Source organism: Theropithecus gelada, chromosome 12 (assembly GCF_003255815.1).
Source record: "Theropithecus gelada isolate Dixy chromosome 12, Tgel_1.0, whole genome shotgun sequence".
NCBI lineage: Eukaryota > Metazoa > Chordata > Mammalia > Primates > Cercopithecidae > Theropithecus > Theropithecus gelada.
In genome coordinates, this window is record NC_037680.1 from 19,672,910 (window position 1) to 19,695,987 (window position 23,078).

Consider the following 23,078-nt stretch of genomic DNA (forward strand, 5'->3'; position numbering starts at 1 on the left):
TTATACACATGTGTACGTGTGTAGTGAATGTAGTTACACAATTTTAAACTTGGTTTATTTTTTAAATTTCATAATTCAAGGGGGGATTTATAAGAAATAGCATTTGTCATTAACTGTTGTCAGGTGCTAAATTTCATATGATAGTTACTTTAACCCCTCAAAATACATCCTATCAGGCATAAACTATTAGTCATATTCTACAGCAGAAATTAAAGTGTAGAAGGATTAAGAAATGTCCTCAGTTTACTAAACAACAGGTCTTATATCTAAGTGTCAAATTTGTGTGTAAGCAATCTAAGTTTATTAATTTCTGTGCATCATACTGCTTCCTGAAAAGCAGTATGTTCTAGTATGTTCTATTTTACTACCAAGACTGTCTCCATGTCTGAGATATTCAAGATGTGGCACCATCTTGTTATTTATATGAATGTACTATAAAATATATATCAAATGGTTGATCTAGTTAAGTTCTACGTGACCAATGGTAAAAGCATAAAAAGTTAGAGTTGGAAAATAAGTTTAAGTCTAGCCCAAAACGTCAAATCTGAAATTCAAAAAGATTAAAATAATTGCTTAAGATCACACAGTTCTTTTGAACCAGTCCAACGCTGAAACAATGTTATCTAACACTAATTTTAGTTTTCTTTTTACTTATTTCTTATTCTTACTTAGATACCTATATTTGGCAATGTCATATATTCATATAAACTTCATTATACTTTGTGATCACATCTATACATTATCATTACAGACAATAACATTTAGACAACACAATCAACCATCTTTATTTTCCAATCTTTATTTCTCTGAGGTGGATAATCAGTGATTTCAATGTCTGTAGGCTATAGATTATTCCATATCATGTGTGTTTAATAAGTCTTTAATAAGTCTTATTCCTGTTTAAATTCATTGGCAATGTATGGGCCTTGTTTTATAGACTTATAGGACATAAATCAGCTTAGATCTTTAAAAGTGTCTTTAAAAAAACACAAATAGATGTTTCCTTTTTTTTTTCTATTCTGAATGTCTAAAAATCTATGAGCACATTAACTTATGCTCCTAGAAAAATGGAGTAGACACACATTTCTTGATTCCTCTCTTACATACAACTTGAAATTATACAGAAAAAAAACATAAGGAAACTGTAAAAGTAGAGAGAAAAAGCAATCCAACTGGGTATCTTGGTACCAAGAAATACCACGGAAGTGTGGTTCCTGAGTGTCATTTTGTCTCATGTATCTCAGATTCAAATTGTATAAGCTGGCAACCCCGAAATGGCAACATACACAGAAGAAATAGTAATAGCAATAACCTGCTCTCTGGAGCTAAAAGGCCAGGAAAGAAACAACCTAGCAAGCACAGAAGAAAACTTTACTGTAGCCAAACACCACAGGAAAAAGGCTGTGACACACCCACACCAGCAAAGGCCAAGTGGGGATCCTGGGCTTCCACACACACCTGATGGTAATAAAATGCCCTCCCCTTCTCTGCTGAGGTGGTGTCAGAAGCAGCTCACTGGAGAGTCAGGACTTCCACCATCATCCTCTAGGTGACACTGTAGAGGCCATCTAGGTAGCCTGAACTCCCACACTTCATCCAGAAACACAGAGGAGTCCCAGTTTCATCTCTGGTACCAACGAAGGCTGAATGGAGGACCTGCTACTTTGATAGGGTAGCACCCCTCACTTCCCCTCCCAGACCAATGTCAGGGAAAGACAGTTAAAATAGAAGGGTTGAAAATATGGAGATACATGTAACAAAACATGTTTAAGTTCAAACAAAATCACTCATCATACCAAGAACCAGGAAGATTTCAAAGAGACTGAAAAAAATCACAAGTAATAGATGTTAATACCAAGATGACAGGGGTGTAAAAACTATTTGAAAAAGATTTAAAAGTAGCCATAATAAGAATTAAAAAAAAAAAAAATTAAAGGCTTTAGGAAAGATATGGAAAATCTCAGTAAAAAAAAAAAAAAAAAAAAAAAAAAAAAAAAAAAAAAAAAAAAAAAAAAAAAAAAAAAAAAAAAAAAAAAAAAAAAAAAAAAAAAAANAAAAAAAAAAAAAAAAAAAAAAAAAAAAAAAAAAAAGAAAGAAAAAAAAAGAAAAAAGAAACAAACCAGAACAAAATGGAAATTTTAGAACTGAACATACAATAATTTAAATAAAAAGCTCAGTGAATAAATTCGACAGCAGAATGGAGGAAATGGAAGATGTGTCAGTAAACTAAAAAGTAGAATAACAGAAATAACCAGTCACAACACCAAAGAAAAAGTAGAAAGAAAAAAAAAAAACTGAACAAAACTCCAATGACCTGTGAGACTATAATAAAAGACCTCACCTTCATGTCAGAGTCCTACGAGGAGAGGAGAATCTGTGGGGCTAAAAGGGGACTTGAAAAAATAAAGGCTGAAAACCACCAATCTGGCAAGAGACATATACCTATAGATTCCAAAAGCAGAGGAAAGCGCACAGAGTATAAACCCAAGACACATCATAATTGAACTTCTGAAACTGTCATTTGTAACAACATGGGTGAACTTGGAGTACATTATGCTAAGTGAAATGAGCCAGGCACAGAAAGACAAATACTTCAGGAGCTCACATGTGGAATCTAAAAACTCAGACTCTTATTGATAGAGAGTAGAACAGTAGCTACCAAAGTCAGGAGTGAAGGTGGGATGGGGAATAAGATGTTGGTCAAAGGGTACAAATTTCCAGTTAGACATGAGCAATTAACTTTGGAGATAAATAGTACAAAAATGAGTAAGTACATGGGTGAGGTGATTAATATGTTAATTAGCTTGAACAATCATCCCACAACATATACATACATCAAAATATCACCTTGTATTCCTGAAATATACACAATTATTATTTGCTGATTAAAAATAAAAATAAACTTCTGAAAACTAGAGACAAGAAACAAATCTTAATAGCAGCCAGAGGAAAACTGCATGTTACATAGAAGAAAACAATTTTAATAATAATAGATTTCTCATCAGAAATCAGAGAACAGAAGGAAGTAGCCCAATATTTTTCAAATATGAAACGAAAGCTGTCAACCCAGTAACCTATGTCAAGGGAAAATATCAGAAATAAACGGAACATCAAAACAGTCTCATATGAAAGGAAATTAAGATAATTTGACACAACAGATGGCAAAGAATGGACAAAAGGAATTTTCCAAAGCATTAGGGAAGTAAGCAATTAAAGAAGAAACCTGTCAACATCAAGAAAAAAGAGAACACTGTGAGCAAAAATATGAGTGAATAAAAATAGGCTTTCCATCTCATAGTAGTTTTCTAACTTGTTTGATGGTTGAAGCAAACAAAATCTAACACTGTTGTGTGCAGAGTAAATCTTTAAGATAATTATATTACAAACAGGGGAGGCTAAAGAAATGTAAAGGGATGTAAAGTTTCTATGCTTCACTTTACTGGTTAAATGGTGATGCTTGTAGACTGATAAGTAATGTATATATACTGCAGTACCTAAAGCCACCACTAAAAAAGCTGGACAAAGAATATACCTGAAAACACTATAGATATATCAGACATTTTGTAGATGTGGATAGATTATTCTAAAACCTATGCAAAATGGCAAAGAAAATAGAATATCTAAAATAACTTTGAAAATCAAGGCTATGTGGTATTGACAGAGTGGTAAACTCATTAAATAAATGGAAAAGAACAGGGAACCCCAATATAGACACCTACAGTTATGCCCAAATGATTTTTGAAAAAAGTATACAAGCAATTAGAGAAAAGATGGACATCTGGCTGGGCGCGGTGGCTCACTCCTGTAATCCCAGCACTTTGGGAGGCCAAGGCGGGTGGATCACGAGGTCAGGAGATCAGCCTGGCTAACATGGTGAAACCCCATCTCTACCAAAAATACAAAAAGTTAGCCGGGCGTGGTGGCACGCGCCTGTAGTCTCAGCTACTCGGGAGGCTGGGACAGGAGAATCACTTGAACCCAGGAAGCAGAGGTTGCAATGAGCCGAGATTGCACCACTGTACTCCAGCCTAGGCAACAGAACAAGACTCTGTCTCAAAGAAGAAAGAAAAAAAAGATAGACATCGATAGGCAAAAAGTGGAACTTGATCTAAGTTTCTGACCAAATGCAAAAATAAGTTCAAAATGAATCATGAACTTAAATGTGAAATGTGAAACTATAACACTTTTAGAAAAAGTAGAATAAAATCTTTGGAATCTAAAGCTAGGGAAAGAATTATTAGTCTAAACATCAAAAGCATGAACCATGAAGGAAAAAAATGATAAATTAAAAATAATCAAAATAAATGTTGCTTAGCATAAAACTCATGTGAAAAGAATGGAAAAACTACAAAATGGGGGAAAATATTTAAAAACCACATAGCCAACAAAAAGTATCCTCTAAAATATGTAAATAACTCATAAACTGTAAGTGGGAATGTAAAATGGTACAGTCATTCTGGAAAGCAGATTGTCAGTTTCTTAAAAAAAACAAAACATGCCACTAACGTATGACCCAGTGATTGAACTCTTAGACATTTATAACAGAGAATGAAGAATTATGTTTATTCTAGAATCAGTACACAAATGTTCCTGAAAGCTTCATTCATAATAGCCAAACACTAGAAATGGCCCTGATGACTTTCAACAAGTGAATACAGATACTGTGGCTTATTCATATCATAGATACTACTCAGTAGAAAAGAGAACAGACTAGTCACACATGAAACAACCTGAATGAATCTCCAGAGAATTCTATTGAATGGAAAGGGTCAGTCCCTAAAGGAAATGCCCTGTATAATTCCATTATATAAGTTTCTTATAGTTTCTTTATAAAGAAGTTAAAAAGTTTCTTGAAAAGTTTCTTAAAGGTTCTATATAAGTTTCTTAAAGTGAGAAAGCTATGGAAGTGGAAAATAAATTAGTGGTTGCAGGTGATTAAGAAAGGAGTGGGAAAGAAGGGAAGTGTGCACAGCTATGCAAAAAAGCAACATGAGGGATCAATGGAATGAAGGAAATGTTCTGTATCTTGACCGCATCATTGTCTATACCCTGGTTGTGAGACTGTACTATAATTTTCCAAGATGTAATCATTAGGGAAAACTGGGTAAAGAGTACACTTGATCTTTCTGTATTATTTCATACAACTTCATGTGAATCTACAGTTATCTCCAAATAAAAACGTTTAATTAAAAATTCACAAGCACAAATGCATATTTCTTCCTTCATTCATAAATATTTGTTATCTGCTCTAGAAACGCACATAGGTAAAAGTAAATCACTTAAAATTTCACAACCTAAAGGCTTCTATTAACAATTTTGGGACTTTTAAAATGTGTGTGTGCATATATATATGTAATATATATAAAATGTATAAATGTATATATGCATATATAAATTTATATTTAATATATAATACATATAAATGTGTATGCATATAAATAGAAGAATGCTTTTTTCCTATAGAAACGGATTCACAGTGACTATGGTCTGAACTGTGCTTCCTTGCAAAATTTACATGTTGAAGCCTTAACTCCCAATATGACTGTGCTTGGAAATATGACCATTAAGGAGATAATTTAGGTTAAATAAGGTCATAAGGGTAGGTTACTAATTTTATAGAATTTGTGGCCTAGATCTCTCTCTCTCTCTCTCCCCCAGCCCCCAACCCAGTCCCCATGCACATACAAGGGATGGCCATGTGAGGACACAGTGCGAAGATGACCATCCAGAAGCCAGGAAAAGAGGCCCTCGCCATCCTGACCATGCTGGCATCCTGAGGTCAGAATTCCAACCTCCAGAACGGTGAGAAAGTAAATTTCTGTTTTTTGAGCCACCCAGTCTAAGGTATTTTGTTATGGCAAACAGAGCACATGAAGACAACAACATTCATTTTTTTCATTCAAGAAATATTTTTATGCATCTAGCCTGAGAGACAGCATATTAAAGTATTCACTCTATACCTATCACTTAATGTATACTAAATCTCCCCATGGAAAAATATGTTTTACATGATAATTTTTAATGGATTAATAGAATTCATAGACTTGCCATATTCTTTACTTTTATCACATTTGTATTTAGTCACCTACTGTTCTAAAGATTAGAAAGTTATAAAGATCATTTTTAAATAAATCAGAAAGTTATTAAGGTCTGATTATAATTTGAATAACTATTCAGGCCCGAGAATACTTAAAATGTACTGAAATCAATATTGGACATCATAATCTGAATATTGAATGATGCCTCTTGAATTCAGAGAAATGTCAAAGACAACAAAACATCCGATTTCCAGCAGCCTCTCAGAATTTAGTAGATAATGGACTTCTTTATAATACACTTGATTGCAACATCCATCATGTAAAAGGTACTGGATATATACAGTTCTATTTATTCAATTGACTGATCTGTTAAAATTAAAGTCTGGAGAAGTCTTAGGCTAACAGTCAGGTACTCTGCTTCTTGTGTATGATTTACCCAGCTATTGATAGACCCAACATCCCATGTATTTGAGGCATGCAAGACAGAATAGAAAAATCACTGCTGTCAGGAGAACTTTCTTCACATCTCTTTTTAAGACAATTACCCATCTTATTGGCTCTCAATCAAGGCAGTCTCATTCCTTCTATGACTTTGGGAAATGTTGGAAGCATATTTTTGCTTGATAGGAGTCGGGTAAGGTGGGGCTGATAGCTATGTAGTCTAGTGGTAAAGAACCAGGAATCGGGATGCCCTGCAATACATGGGGCAGTTCTGTACAATGACTTGCCTGAGACTCTGCCCAGGTTTCAAATGTCCTACAAGATATTCTCAAAGGTGAAAACTTACTTATAATTATCTGATCCTGGAATTTGATCCCATTTTACATATATACAAAAGTATTTCAGGAGATTTAATATACATTTATTATTTTTCAGAGACCATAACTTCTATGTAAATTGAGAGATGACTTTACCTCATTTTGTATACATTTTCAAGAACTCATCATCAGTTTTGAAAATCATATCACCCAAGGCAGCACTAGTCTCAGTATTTTATGGCACTAAATATTTCCTTTCGACTGTGTGTGTGTGTGTGCCATAAAAAGATAAAATATCTCATTTCCTCGTGATTGTTCTTGTAATTAAAACTAGCTTATTTATTTAACTTGCTCTCCTATTCTCACTTAAAAGAGTTCATGTAATCAGAGTGTGTTTATTTAGGAGTTAAATTAGTCATAAAAATCCTTTTCTTTCTAAAGATAAGTCATAAGATTTAAGATTTCTTCTCAGGAATATATTCTGAAAACAATTTTGGACTAAGTTTTTAAAAGAATGTCAGTGGTAAGGAACATGAGCAATTGCAATTTCTAGGAACATAAATATCTCTTTTGGAAAGGTCTGTATCATGCAGGTAGCAGATACTTTCCACGAAATGATTAACACTTACAGGGTAACTGCAGGGAGATAGGTTATAATCATGCTGTCTTAGCCCCTGTCAGCATCAGTTAATGTTTCAGTTACTGGAACAACAGAGATGATAGATACAAAACAGAAAAAAATAAAAAAAGAAACATTACAGAATTATTCTCTGGATTTTTTTTTTGCCTTAATAACTACATTTCCCCCAAACATTCAGTTTCATATCACTGAATAAAGAATGCATTCCTCGATATTTAGGTAGAACCACTACATAAGCTAGTGTGGTATTAAAATCAGAAAAACCCAGCCAATCATATTATTTTTATCAATGCAAGTCAAAATTAAACTGTGCAGACTTGTATTTTATTGTGACCACTCTCTACGATAAAATAGAACCATAAAACTTAACACTAAGTTTGATAGAAAAAACTAATGGGCTTATTAAACTTCAGATTTAAAACATTGAAAGATAAAAATGTATATTAAAATGCATTTTGGTTTATTTTTGCTGTTTGAAAGGATCTGTTTCTCTGGTCTACTGATAAGCAATGGGTTATATAATATTTCTATGATAAACTAAGTGAGTTGTCAATAGTGTATCAGCATTTTTCAAATCTCTACAAACACATGCCCATGACACACCATGTTAATTGTTTTGTTTGTTTGTTTGTTTGTTTGTTTTGAGACAGTCTCGCTCCATTGCCAGGCTGGAGTATAGTGACATGATGTCGGCTCACTGAAACCTCCACCTCCTGGGTTCAAGCGATACTCCTGCCTCAGCCTCCCGAGTAGCTGGGACTACAGGCATGTGCCACCATGCCCAGCTAATTTTTTGTATTTTTAGTAGGAAGGGGGTTTCAGTATGTTGGTCAGGCTGGTCTCAAACTCCCGACCTCAGGTGATTTGCCTGCCTCGGCCTCCCACAGTGCTGGGATTACAGGCGGGAGCCACTGCACCTGGCCCATGTTAAAAAATTAAAACAAACAAACAAAAACAAACAAACAAACAAAATCTGTTTTCTGATCAGAACAAAGCTACATACTGTTTTCCATTCAGAATATTCATAATGTTCATGAGCATATTAAAAGCTTTAAGATGTAATTCAATGACTAAGCCTATCAGACTTTGTTTAAACACAGTTTTGAAAATTTACTTGACTACGGTCTAATTCCTATAGATACTCAAAAGAAGGCACACTTTTCAAACAGGCTTTGGAAGACCCATGGCATCATACTGCGTTCGAGGGCACACAAGGTCTAAATTTACAAGAATCTCTCCAACACTTTAAAATCAATGAACTTAAATATAGGTTACTTCTTTCTCATTAAAGATACTCTGTATCTAATATTCCAGATTAAGACGTCTAGCTTCTTTCTAATCTGTTCACTTCCCTGGGGATATCTGATCTCCCTACTCTTGAGATTGCCTTCTGCTATTACCTACTTTATCCAAAGTTAGAAAATATGCAATTATGCAAAAGAAATGTTCCCTTCTGCAACTGTCACTTTTCTAGCACTCCTTTTTATTGCATTGCTTCAGCATTTTTTCACATTATACAATGAACAACGTTTTGCATTTCTTCTTATATTTCTTGGTGAGTATTTTAAGTCTTTTATAGAATCCTTCAGTCTTCATAACTATACTTTCTATTTCCTAAATAGCATTCTTTCTAAACCTATAGTTTTTAACCTGTCACACATTTCTGCAGTGCCTTTCACAGTGTACTCCAAAATATAAAAATGCAACTTATTCTGTTGATTTGCAGATCTACTTAAAAATAAAATATAAATCATATATATATATGAAAGATTATATTCGCATGGTTGCCCAAAGAGAATGAAATGAGGAGTGAAAAAAATAGGAGTAATATTTTGTTATAGTAGTTTGAGTGGACTACAACAATTGACAATGCTTTCATTTCATGTAGTAAGTGGAAGTCACCTGGTTGCTGTGAACACTGGCATGTGTTAGATTATCTGTTTTTTTCAAGGCTACCTAACAATAACAGTTGGCTTTCAAGGCAAATCTAGGTACAAAAACACTAAATGATGGTGCTGTTTATAAAGGTCCCTTGTATAAAAGAACAGCCTGTGTATGAATTTTTGGCTTTTCAGAACAAGGAAAGATTGAGAACTAAACTATTGAGAATTATCATTAAAATGTCAAGGATTTAATTTCATATTGTTAACTATCTTTGAGTATATGTTTTACTTCCTCAACTAGATATGGGGACAAAGAACGTTTATTTTACCTTTTTGAATTAACAATGACTTCTGCTAATTTCCACAAAATTACAGAACATCACACTTATGTTGATTTTAGCTGTCATTTGTTTTTATACCTACATTAATTATAAAGTATAAGAGCTTTGATTCCCACTATTATGCATTATGCCATGTAATAAACAAAACAAGAACATGGGCCCCCTGAACCTAAAATAAAATTATATTTTTTAAAAAGCATAAGGAATTTAAATGACTTGGTAATGTTCATGCAATTAGTCAATACCAAATGTAAGGATTAAATTTAACATTGCTTTAAAACTATAACTTTTAAAGAAGTAAATAAACATCCAACTTTTATTCTAGTATTTATTTTGTAAAATTATCTTTACTAATAATTACAGAATATGAATTTCATAAATATTAATTTCTGAGATGAATAATAAGTATTTAGACTTTCCCTTCCCTGATTGCACCATTTGTCACACAGCTAAGCTAAACACGAAAGTGAAAAGAATACTAAAAACAAAGAGAAAATTCTTATATAACATAGGCCAGAGTAGAGATGCTGTAATATCTAAGCCTTCAGAATATCTATTAAACAGTTTTAGACACAAAGCTATAATAAAGGTCCTTACAATGGTGTGAGGATGCATACTGATCTTTCTCTTTTAAAAGAGCTTTGATGACCCCAGCTTCAAATGATTAGCTTGTCTTGACATAATGGAGAAGCCTATGTAAAGAGTATTTCAAAAAGATTACGCAGAAGCTCTACGTCTCTATCAGAGAGCAGTTTTAAAGGGGATAATGTGTCACTTAGAGTTGGATGCTCTTCTCCATTGTCTTCCCTGTCGATTTTACTAAGGTTCTTAAAATGTATGTCAAAGTAATGTGATGTGTGCTGACAAGTTGAGTAAATCTACTTGGTTTACTACATGCATCAGCAGAACTTCAAATTTTACTAGGCATAGTTTCATATTCAGTAATGAATTGAAATATTTACTGTGCAAAGTGTTTATGGATAACATATTAAAGATATGCGAGGAAGAAGGAGAGAACAAATGTATTGCTAATTGCAAGGCATGAGGAAGTGGCCAGGTTGTGTACACTTAGTTTAGTCCTTTGTAAGTATTTTCAAATTTAGCATGATGGTGTACACAGGTGCTGAAGTGAGATCACCAGGGGTAGAATCACCTTCCTACTACATACGTGGCAAGGTGTTCCCAAACAAGCACTAAACTTCTTTGTGCCTCATTTTCTTCATCTGTAAATGGGGATCATCATAATAATGCCTACCACGGGAAGGGCTATAAAAACATGAAACATAAAGTGCTTAGCACAGTATCTAGAACACAATTATCAATCAGTGACTTAGCTAGTAGGGTGATTGGTAAATGGATACAGTCCGAAGTCTTAATAAATCTGTACAAAGTCTTCAAAACAGTCCATAAATAGTCCCTAAATTAACTTTTACAAAATAAAGAATTTTACAAATGTATTGCTCATTTTATTAACAAAAATATTAACTTTTTAAAAATTAATTTGAATCCATATGAGGATAAAGATGAGGTAATCTGGATGCATGTAAGAATACAGTAGACTTTGAAATCGTTTTCTAACTTTGGGGCCCAATCAGAAATCATCCTTCCTTGGGCAGGGATGGAAAATGATGAGTTGCAATTAAACAAAGCACATATTTTAAATGTCAGAACAAATCCTTTAAATTACGTTAGTGGTATCTTATTACTGGACCACTTAATGTAGCTGTAATTAGCATACATAAGAATAAATGGGTGGGGAAGTGCAAAATAGGTATAAACAAAAATCATTGAGGAGAATAAAGAGTTATAAACTCATTTTTTTTCAGTATCATGACAGAATAAAAAATAACACCACATTCAGGACAATGATTTACCTGTCTCTTCAAAAGCATTATATACTAGGTTTATTTAGAATTTCTGTGCTGTATTCTGAGTCACACATTTTTGCACTATAATTTTCATAATTACCCTGAAAGAGAATTTGCATATCAGAAAACTAAAGTTTATAAAGGTTAAATAATTTGCCTAAGGTCAATTCAATCTTCAACTGAATTAAACAGTGTGCTTAGCCATATAGAATTTGTTCCATATGTATAGAATTTGCTGATTTGTTGTCTGTTTCTGTAAATAAAACTTTATTTGAATACTGTCAGGCCTATTTATTTACATATTCTCTATGTCTGCATTAGTGCCATGAAACACTGTAGTTGTAACAGAGATCATATGGTCCATGAGGCTTCAAATATTTACTATCTGGCCCTTTAAGAAAAAAATTGTATTACATTCTAGACCTTCTTCAATGCAGTAGAGGCGTGAGGAGCCTGAGGATCATTTTGTCCATCAGGCCTGTATAGTGGTAGAGACATGGGTCCAGATTTCTCTAGTGGTGTAGCCACCCAGATCTAACCACTGAGTTTCCCAGTTGCCAAGGCTACTCCTCACAGGACAAGGGGGTGCCCTAGCATCTCACTATTCTTCAGGCCCTAAATACCTGCTGTAAGTGCTCTCAAGGGATAGCATAGCAACTCTTCCACTAACATTCATTTTGAACTCAGAGAAAAGAGAGTCCAGTGATTAGAATAGACTTGACCCATTCTCCTCTCTTCAGAGCTTCTTAGGTTGCTTTAAGGACACGAACACAGAGGATCATTTCTTTCTTTTCTAATTTTATTTTATCCTGGGGCAATTAATCAATTTTATTTCACATTTTTAAAAGCTATACATAACAAAGAAGCATATTCAAATCACTCTAACCATTCCAGTTCAATTAATAACTAGAAGGAAATTAGTTATTGCTGCTCCAGAAAAAGTTTATGGGTTGAGCTGTCTCTATGGTAGCAAATACATTTGAAAGAAGTTTTCAAAATACTGTGCACAATTTTCTTTTGTGTGTGATAGATTAGTTATTCAACTGGATTGTTTCAATCTATAGGCTATTTTGAAATTCCCTGATATGCACATTTTAGGAGAGTATAAATCATATGTGTTTTAAATATATCATTGCATAACTCTATAACTAAGAAATTCTTCATTAACTTACATGTCTCTGGGATCCATCATATTCACACCTTTCAATTTTTCCTAGACTGCCATCTGAGAAATACAACTTCTCTGCACGGTAGTCGATAGTGAGTCCATTTGGAGTGAGTATGTCTGTACTGACCACTACTTGAGCATTCTTCCCAGTCAGAGTAGATCTCATGATACTTGGATGCTGTTCATTCCAGTTGGTCCAAAACATTAAACTAATGAAAATGAAAATTGTAACTATAAGTCAAACTTCTCATCAAGAGTAAAAATACTAATAGAAACATGTCAATAGCAAGCTATTTAAAAAGAAGCAGAATTATTTACCTCATATTCTATACCCCTAACAAAGTCTAGGTAATAAAAGGAGATATGCATATGATATTTGCATGTTAATTTTACCCGGGTTCTTAAATGAAACATAGAACCTACTTCTAAAAAAATGATTTCCTGGGTATTCCTTCAAATAATTTAGTTAAATTGTTAGATGCATGAGGATTTATTTTAATCAAGAACAAAACAGTGATCTTGTTTGTTTTCCACAAACTGCAAATATACTCTAACTTATTACCACATTTCAGCTGATCCAGTATAATCATTCTTATCCTAAGTATAATTATCTGCTTCAATTGATGAAAATAAAAATCTTCTTCTCCTTCTAATTTTCCTTTTTAAATTCTGCATTCTCTTTTGTATTTGTTTTGGAGAAAGGAAATTACTAAACTGTTTTTTACATTTCTCTTTTTCTCTCTTAGTGTGATTTTTCTTTTTTCTTTTCTTTTCTTTTTTTTTTTTTTTTGTGACGGAGTCTCGCTCTGTTGCCCAGGCTGGAGTGCAGTGGCCGGATCTCAGCTCACTGCAAGCTCTGCCTCCCAGGTTCATGCCATTCTCCTGCCTCAGCCTCCTGAGTAGCTGGGACTACAGGCGCCTGCCACCTCGCCCGGCTAGTTTTTTTGTATTTTTAGTAGAGACGGGGTTTCACCATGCTAGCCAGGATGGTCTCGATCTCCTGACCTCGTGATCCACCTGTCTCGGCCTCCCAAAGTGCTGGGATTACAGGCTTGAGCCACCGCGCCCGGCCAGTGTGATTTTTCTATAAAATACAATATCATTTCTAAAACTCTAGGGGTGACTCTTAAATTCTTCAGCATAGTATCTGTTCTCTATGGATTCCCAGGTATAATCATTTAAAGGCAGTTTAGCATTACAGCCAACAAAGTTATTCAATAGGTGGTTTTGAGTATTTTATGACACTTATTACCAAAATTCCCAAATAATTGTCAAATTAACAACAAAAATGTTTGTATTCAATTTTCATTGTTGGTAATTTTACTTATAAATTGTGACATTTAATATAAAAAATAGTGAATTAAAACATTTTAAAAGTTATGCATAGAATGTAAAGTATTAAACCCACAATTTATTTACAATATTTTCCTAGATGGTAGGTTTTATAACAAGAGAATTTTAGAGGTGTTAGTAGTGTTCCTTTCATTCCACCCTCCCCACTTCATTTCACAGGTGAGAAAACAGAATGGTCCAGAGAGCTTAAGTAATTAAAGTTTTCACAAATAATTAGTAACTGAACCAAATTTTAAACTTAGCCTAACTTTGATTTGCAATTTAGGATTTTATTTTAAAATATCTGTTAATCTATTAACATACAATGGTGTTTTGAAGGTGTCATTTACATATATGATAAATTGCCTTTTCATACTTTAATTACAAATAATTATCAAATTGAAATTTTTACATGTTTAATTTTAATTTACAGTTCACCATATGCAAGGTGAAAAGTGTTTATGTTAGCCTATGTAATAAATAATTACAGGATAAAGAACTTACTAATTAAAACTCGTCATACATAATATCATGAGTGACCGCTTCATTTTTATTTCAAAACTGACTTATAAATTCCTTCGCCCAACTCTTTTATTCCTACTGTGTGACATTTATTATTGTCCTGAGATTCTTTTGGTGATGTGTTGAGATACATGCAGCTGAGCCAGCAAACCATATCCTGATAGGACAGTGGTGGGAGCAGTCTCCCCAGCTCCACGATGAGTCATTGCATTGCTCAACCTTCAGAATTTTCACATATAAGATGACGTTCAATTAGGTGAATTAAATCTGACCTCAGTTTTAGCTCTACAGAAAGGTTCAGATTTACAGCTATTTTCACACTGACCAATTCATGTTACTTAGTCCTTTCTTCTGATAAGTGGTCAGGGTCAGTGATTATCTGTCATTGCTTTTTATTCTTCAACCTTTTTTTTTTAAATTTTTAAATCACACCTAAAAAGAACTCTTCTAGTTTTGCTCAAGGAAGGCCAGATTGGTCTGATTTTTGTTTATTTGTTTCATTTAAAAATAAAAAGCATTTTCTGATAGTTAACAAACAACTTTACCATATTGTATATGAGAGTGAAAGTTGATAGATATTCTTTGTCCCTTACCTGTGCTTTGTTCTTCAGGTGTTTTTGTGTTTGTTTGTTTGTTTTTGTTTTTTGTTGTTGGTAACTGCTTTAAGACATCCCCCAAAACACAAATTTTTTCTTTGTTTTTATTCACTGAGTATATTTTATATCCAGAATATTTTCTTTTGTCGTGATTTTTTTACAAACATTATTTTAGCTGTCTGTACAATATATCATCAAACAGCTGTAGAACACTTAGACTATTATCAAGTACCTAGTGATGAAAAGACAGCTGCACACGAATATTTTTGTATTGTTGCAGTTTGCTTTATTTTGTATTTCAATTTGGGAGATCTCCAGATGCTATAATTACTTGATTAAAATGAAAAAAAAAAAACCCTCTTAGTCTTCCGTGTATGTTAATTTTTTTAAATTTATGATTCCAATCAGCTATGCATTAATGTCTTCTCCATAGGCCTTTTCCAGCATAGTATTGTCTCTTTCCATTTTGCCTTTAATTATTTAAATTTGTTTTTACTGGATTTCTCAGAGAGATGAAGCCTGGCATTTAAAGGGTCCAGATTTTAATTTTTCATATTTATGATGCTCTTACATAAAAAAAAAAGTTTTATGAATTGTGAAAATAAAACTTCAAAGAAAAACTTTATTTTAAAATTAATTCTTCTTAAAATTAACAGAACTCTGATATTCTTTTGACTTATAACTATAATGAAGAAATAAAACTACACTGTTTCTTACTTTTGACATTCATCCAAGGCTAGCACATGTGGGTGGTCATCCTCTGACATGGTGATGACAGCTTCCCTGTCAAATGCTCCAGGTCGAGTCTGGTCCACAGTGTGTCTGGTGATGGATGAGGTGGTGGAGCTTGTCCAGTACAGTGTATCCCAGGCTCTGTGATAGGCAAGTCCTTCCACAGAACCCACATCTAGTGGGGGAAGAAAAAGAAAAAAAATACATTTTTATTTTTTAAAAAAATGACTTCTGGACAGAAAAAGCATTAAGATATACATGTATAGCTGTTATTTCATCAACCACTCCTCCACAAAATCTCCTAAATAAAAATGTAGTCACTGTGATACCTACAATTGATAGCTGATTATACATATATAAAGGGAGCAATTTTTGCAAAAATGTCATTATGTTTATTCTCATAAATAAAATAAAATTAAATAATTGTCTTTCATTTTGGAAAATGGTGGCTCTCTATCTTTCCTGTATCTTAATAAATTTTCAAAAGTATCCAACGTGTAACAATTTAGAGATGCTTTTGAAAATCTTATGTCAGCAATATCACTTTGGTATAATCACCATGAGTATTCCCTTGATACTATAGATCTGGAGATGTCCAGGAAAAGCAAACACATGGAAAACTACAACAGTATGAGAAATCCAAAATCTAACTCCTTACTTGAAACTATCAAACAATGGTAGATAATGTTTTAATAGGTTAATGTGGCAATTTATTTGCTTCTATTCAACTAATGAGATAAAAAATAAAACAAGAGAAAAAGAAATTAATTGCCAGCTAAAGCATGCTTTAAATGTCAGACAAAGATAAATGGTGATACACGGATCCTAACACATAAAAGTGACAAGGTGAAAAACAAAAGTAATTATTTCTTAAAATTGTATTCCCAATCTCTAGGGTACATAAGGTAGCTGTTTTATTTTTCATAGACATGCTTTGAGTGCATCTTTAAGTGTAATCAAATTATTACACTTTTCCTACATGTTATTTGTTTTCCTCAGAATTATTATTCTGAGCATGTTCAATTTAACAAAGAATATATACACCTTTTGCAGTCATACCAAGAAATTAACATTATTAAGACAGAGCATTTCCCCTGTTTTCCTCTCAAAGAATCTCTAAAAGGAATTATTCAGCTGCTATAAAATTAGACATCTAAAAAGAGCTGTTTCCAGGTTTAAGATGAGTTAATACTTAGTTTGGGGGGATCAATAGGATTTTGCGGGAGGGCAAGACAATAATTAAAGCTTTTGAACAATATTTCTAATTTTTTTGTTATTTGTTTCTTTTTTACATACAACATGAAATATCCAATAATAATGCAATTAATGGCTATCATTTTTAGTTACCACATGCTAGAAATGATGCAAACTGTTTTTCATACATCGTTTTATTTTATGTATAAATCTATTCTGTGAAGCTTATGTCATAATTTTCCATTTCCCAAGAAGAAAGCTGAAACGTATAGTCACAGGGCTGATAATATTAACACAAAATTTTTACTCCCCTCCCATTCATCTGATTCCAAAAGTCTATGTGCTTAGTAGCACCACTATTTGGATATGGGTTTACAATGCTTATTACTTAACCTCAATCTAAACCAACCTGAAACCAAAAGAATGATTCATCAGTCTCAACTTGTTTGACTCTAGGAGAATCGTATACCTAGTAATATACCACAGATAGTCTCCCCTCACACAGTCAACAAAGCAGTCTACAAGGTACTAATGGGGGTGATTAGTATGAAAATGTAGCCTAGAGATGGTGGAAGAAAAATTATAAAACACAGTCACTGTAAAATCAGTTAAGCTAATTTTATGTGATGCATACAGTGCTCCTATTTGGAGTGAGTGGATGAAAAGTTGATCATGGTTAAGAATGTTTAAATCAGTAATAAATCACATTTGCCAGTGTGTTTTTTAAATTTCCAAATCATTTCAGAAATGCAGTTAACTCTATTAGTAGTATCTGTAGTATTACACGCCTTTCATCATTCACAAATAAAATGAGAAACGGCATAGCTCTGAAAAAATGTAAGCAAATGAGAATAATTAATCCATCCTCATTCTACATCTTCTCTTCCAGTAACTATGACATATCTTCCTCTTGGTAACTTTCTCTTGTCAATTCAGGAAGAAAACACTTGGTATCACCATTGAGATGTGGCAGATGCTTCTTTTCTATGGTTAACATAATTTCAGAGTTACTAGAGAACATAATACATCTCAATATCCAGGTATAATCTGTTTTACTTTATTTTTGTAATAGATTATAACCAGAAATTACAGTTAATAATTATCTGTTGCTACATTTTAAAATATTTTAGTAATGTACTTCTTTCTAAAAAAGATGTTTAGATCCTTATAAAAATATATTTTTATTAACAATTAACAAAAGTTAACAAATCAAAAAAAATTAATAAATTTTATTAACAAAAAGCCAGTTAAAATTATTGAAATATTCTAGTTGAGATAAGACACATTTCTCAATTTGTGATGATTTATTGACAGTGAGGGGACATGTGGCATGTGTATGTGTACGTGTGCACACACATCTGTGTTTGAACATTGAGATTCTCAAAACAGTTGAACAGCCAGAATAGGACTTTGAATTACTGATCCTGGAAGGCAATTATGTAGTTTGAAAATAAAATAAAATGCCTATCTACCTAACCAGACCTGAAATATTGAGCAGAGTAAATCAATACAAAGCTAAATTCTTGGAACTCAAGGATGTAGCACCTACATCTACGAAGATGCAGGATAGGCGTAATTAAGAAGTTATCTATAATAGTGCTGTTTCAGCAGCTCCATACTTTTCACCCCAGCAATATACATACACACACACACAGAGATATATATGTACACACACACACACACACACACATATGTGTGTGAAATGTAACGCAAAATCAGTAAAAATTCCATCGCCTTACCTCATGCACTTGCCAAGAGAAAAAAAAAAAAGAGTTTTCTTCCCTTTTACCCACTTTTGAGCAGGGAATTGGGTTTGGCTAAGCATGAGTCACGTCCCGACATGTTTTTGCAGAAGAAAGAAGGGGAGGTCAGCACATCAAAAAATACAAGCCAGGCAGGCAACTCAGAACCGTGGTTGTACCCTATTTCCTGGATTCTAGTTTCCATAGCCATGATGGGGAAATTGATTCTGATAGCTTGACAGAGAAATAAACCACTCCTCTTACAGCTACCCAAAAGACTTCAGTTCATAGAGAACATACTTTCATCTCATCACCACTGAGGAACAGCAATAGCCCCTTCTTGTCTGAACATTGTCTTAAAGGCAGCATAAGAGCTTACCAAATGGGAAAGGCAGTGAAGGATATTATTCATAGGGAGCCACATCCATTAAACACTGTTATTCATCTGGCTAGGATAACAAGATAAATTCACAGATAAATTCAGTTGTGAAGTGGTTTGGATGGGTCCTCACCCAAATCTCATCTTGAACTGTAGCTCCCACAATCCCCATGTGTTGTAGGAGGGACCCAGTGGGGGATAATTGAATCACAGTGGCAGGTTTTTCCATGCTGTTCCTGTGATAGTGAATAAGTCTCACAAAATATAATGATTTTATAAAGAGCAGTTCCACTGCACACACTCTCTTGCCTGTCACCATGTAAGATGCGCCTTTGCTGTTCTTTCACCTTCCACCATGATTGTGAGGCCTACCCAGTCATGTGGAACTGTGAGTCCATTGAACTTCCTTTTCTTTATAAATTACCCAGTCTTGGGTATGTCTTTATCAGCAGCATGAGAACAGACTAATACACAAAGTTAGCAGGAAATAATATTTATCTCAAAGACATGCTACAACTATAAAGCATCATAATGAAGTCCTCGTTGATTGTGTACTACTTTCTTAGGTACTGGCTTGTTCTCCAAAGCCACAGAGTATCAGTTTGCTGTTTGAAATTATATCATTAGCAGAAAGCATCCAAATCTTGTTTGGAGGATCTAAGTTACTTTGACACAAAGAAGCAGTCTTGATTTCCAGCCCAGGTAAAGAACCTAAATTAAGAAATTTCTTCACAAAATATTCCACATCTATATTGACTGTGAAGTTTCCAAGGAAAGAGGATCCTAGGTCCACCTCACTATCCAGATCTGATGTTGAACTCTTTGCAAATAGTACACATAACTCTGCTCTAACAAAACACTGCTTCACTGAAATTGTGTCTAAATTCTACTCTCTAAAAAAATTCTAAAAATTCTGTTTCTTTTCCTCCTTTTCTTTTCTTTTTTCTTTCCTTTCCTTTTATTATTTCTTTTATCTTTCTTTCTTTCTCTTTCTTTCTTTCCCTTTTTCTTTCTTTCCCCATCCTTCCTTCCTTCTTTTCTTTCTTCTCTTTCTTTTCTCTTCTTTCTTTCTCTCTCTTTCTTTCTTTCTTTCTTTCTTTCTTTCTTTCTTTCTTTCTTTCTTTCTTTCTTTCTTTTCTTTCTTTCTCTTTTTTCCTTTCTTTCCTTTCTTTCCTTTGCTTCTCTCTCCTTCCTTTCTGCCTGCCTGCCTGCCTTTCTTTACTCCTTCCCTCCCTTCCTTCCTTTTTTCTTTCTTCCCTTTTTGTGAGATTCACCATAATTTTTCTAGTATACAGTATCTATCATTGCAATAAGATAATAATTTGACATGGTTGAATGACAGGTTTATTTGACAAAATTCAATAACCTTTCATTATAAAAATATTCAACAAACTAGCAATAGAACTTCCTCAATTTGATAAAAGGAATACAAAAATCCAAGGCTCATATTATATTTAGTGGTGAGAAAATGAATGTTTTCCCTCAAAGATGAGGACTAAAGCAAGCATGTACACTTTTCCCTTTATTCAACTAATGTTGAATAAAACTGGAGATTCTAGCAAAGGTAATTGGGGGAGGGGGACAGTCAGAGAGAGAGAGAGAGACAGGGAGAGAGGGAGGGAAGAAGAGAGAGAGAGAAAGAGAGAGAGAGAGAGAGAGAGAAATAAATGGCATCCAGATTGGAAAGAAGAAGTAACACTATCACTATTTGCAGATGGCAAGTACTGGTATATACAAAAACTTAAATAATTTAATAGAAATGTATAGTCAGGTTGCAGGTTACAAAAGCAACATACAAAAAAAATCAGTTGTATTCTATATAAGAGCAATTAACAATCCAAAAATGAAATTAAGAAAACAATTTAATTTCTAATAGAATTTTAAAATATAGAATACTTGGAAGTTTAGAGAAATAATTTTAAATGTTAAAACATATACACCCAAGCTACAGTGCATCATTGAAAGAAACTAAGGATTTAAACAAATGGAAAGATAACAATGTTCATGGAATGGAAGGCCTAATATTATGAAGACGGCAACACTATCTAAATAGATCTACAGATTTAATGTATAGAAATCCCAGCTGGTTTTTTTTCCAGAAATTGACAACCTGACCTTAAAATGCATATGGAAAAACAGGGGACCCAGAACAGCCAAAAGAATCTTGAATAAAGTAAAACAAAGTTAGTGGGCTCACACTTCCTGATTTCAACCTTGGTATGTTTACAGTAATCAAGAGAGTTTGATTTTATTATAAGAATAGACATAGCTACATGTACCGGAAAAGTCCAATGAGAAAAATAAATTATCTCAAATATATAGTGCTCCCAACAATTGTATAGCCACATGCAAAAGAATGATATTTGATTCCTTCTTCATAGCGTGTGCACGCACACACACACACACACACACACGTATATAACTAAAAATATACTTTAAACCTAAATGTAGATGATAGATGATGAAACTCTTGATAAAAAACAGGAGGAAATCTTCATAACTTTGGGTTAAGCAAAGCTTTCATAAACATGACACAAAAAATATAAATGAGAAAAAAAAAACAGATGTTAGGTCTCATCAAAATGAAAAACTTTTATACTTCAGAAGACAAAAAGCCAACTGACAGAATGGGAGACAATATTTGCAAATCACTTATGTGATAATGAACTTGTATCTTGAATAAATAATGAATGCTTTATATACTCAACAATAAAACAACAACTAATCCAATTCAATAATGAGCAAATAATTTGAATAAATATTCTCCAAAGAAGATACACAAATGACTGATGAACACATAAAAAATGCTCAACACTATTAGACATCAAAGTACTGCAAATCATAATCACACTTGATATTCATTGTGATGACTACAACAATAAGAAGTTTTCACAAAGATGTGGAAAAATTTGAACCAATATATATTGATGGTGGAAATGTAAAATGGAACAGCCTCTCTGTAAAGCAGTCTGTCAGTTTTACAAAACGTTAAACATAGAGTTACCAGGTGACCTAGCATTTCTACTGGTAAATATGCATCCAAGAGAAATGAAAACGTACCTCCACACATACACAAATGTTCAACAAATGTTCATAGCAGCTTTATTTGTAATAGTCAAAAGAAGAAACAGCCCAAATGTCAATCAGCTGATAAGTGGATGAATAAAATGTGGTACATCCACGCTTGGAATTATTCAACAATAAAAAAACTGAAGCACATATATACGCTAAACTCAACCCCCCCCCATATATATATACACACACACATACACACACACACATAGATGCATATATATGTATCTGTATACATACAGGACACAATTATAGAAAATTATTTTAAATACATAGACAAGTAGATATGGTTTAGTTATCTCGTAGATATATTATAGAAAATTTAAATATCTGGCAATTTCCCTTGAGACTATCTTATTAGAATGCTTCACAAATGATTAACTGGATTATTTTCCTTTTCCTAACCATTCAATCGATGAATGGGATGCAATAGATTTTAATGTGGACTGCTTACTGTGAATTAGACTACCACTAATCTGATTTAAAAGTTCAGAGTCATTTTTATTTTTCCCCCCACATCAACAAACATATTATCAAAATAAAATTATCTAAAATAATATTTTTTCACCATTCTAATTTACTAAAAATTAAATAAATTAAAAATCTACATTGTAGTCTGAAAATTAAAACAAGAAGCAATTAAACTATAAATAAAAATTGTCATTATTTTGTGCTTATGAAAGCATGGAAAAACAGATAATCTACTAAAGTTGATTATCTACTAAGTTGGGTAAGCTGGCAGCCAATAAATAAGTAAATTAAAATCAATAGTTGTATAATGTACAAAAATAACCAGTGAGAATATACAATGGA

The 23,078-nt window shown here is 33.2% G+C and overlaps 1 protein-coding gene across 1 annotated transcript in view; it reads right to left on the minus strand.

Moving 5' to 3' along the window:
* Positions 1-23,078, minus strand: part of LRP1B (LDL receptor related protein 1B) — a 1,963,100-nt gene that overhangs the window by 371,986 nt on the left and 1,568,036 nt on the right. The window contains exons 42-43 of the mRNA XM_025404289.1: positions 15,864-16,053; positions 12,701-12,905 (exon numbers count right to left, since the gene is read on the minus strand). Of these exons, the coding sequence (XP_025260074.1) occupies positions 12,701-12,905; positions 15,864-16,053 (395 nt within the window). The remainder of the gene's footprint in view (positions 1-12,700; positions 12,906-15,863; positions 16,054-23,078) is intronic.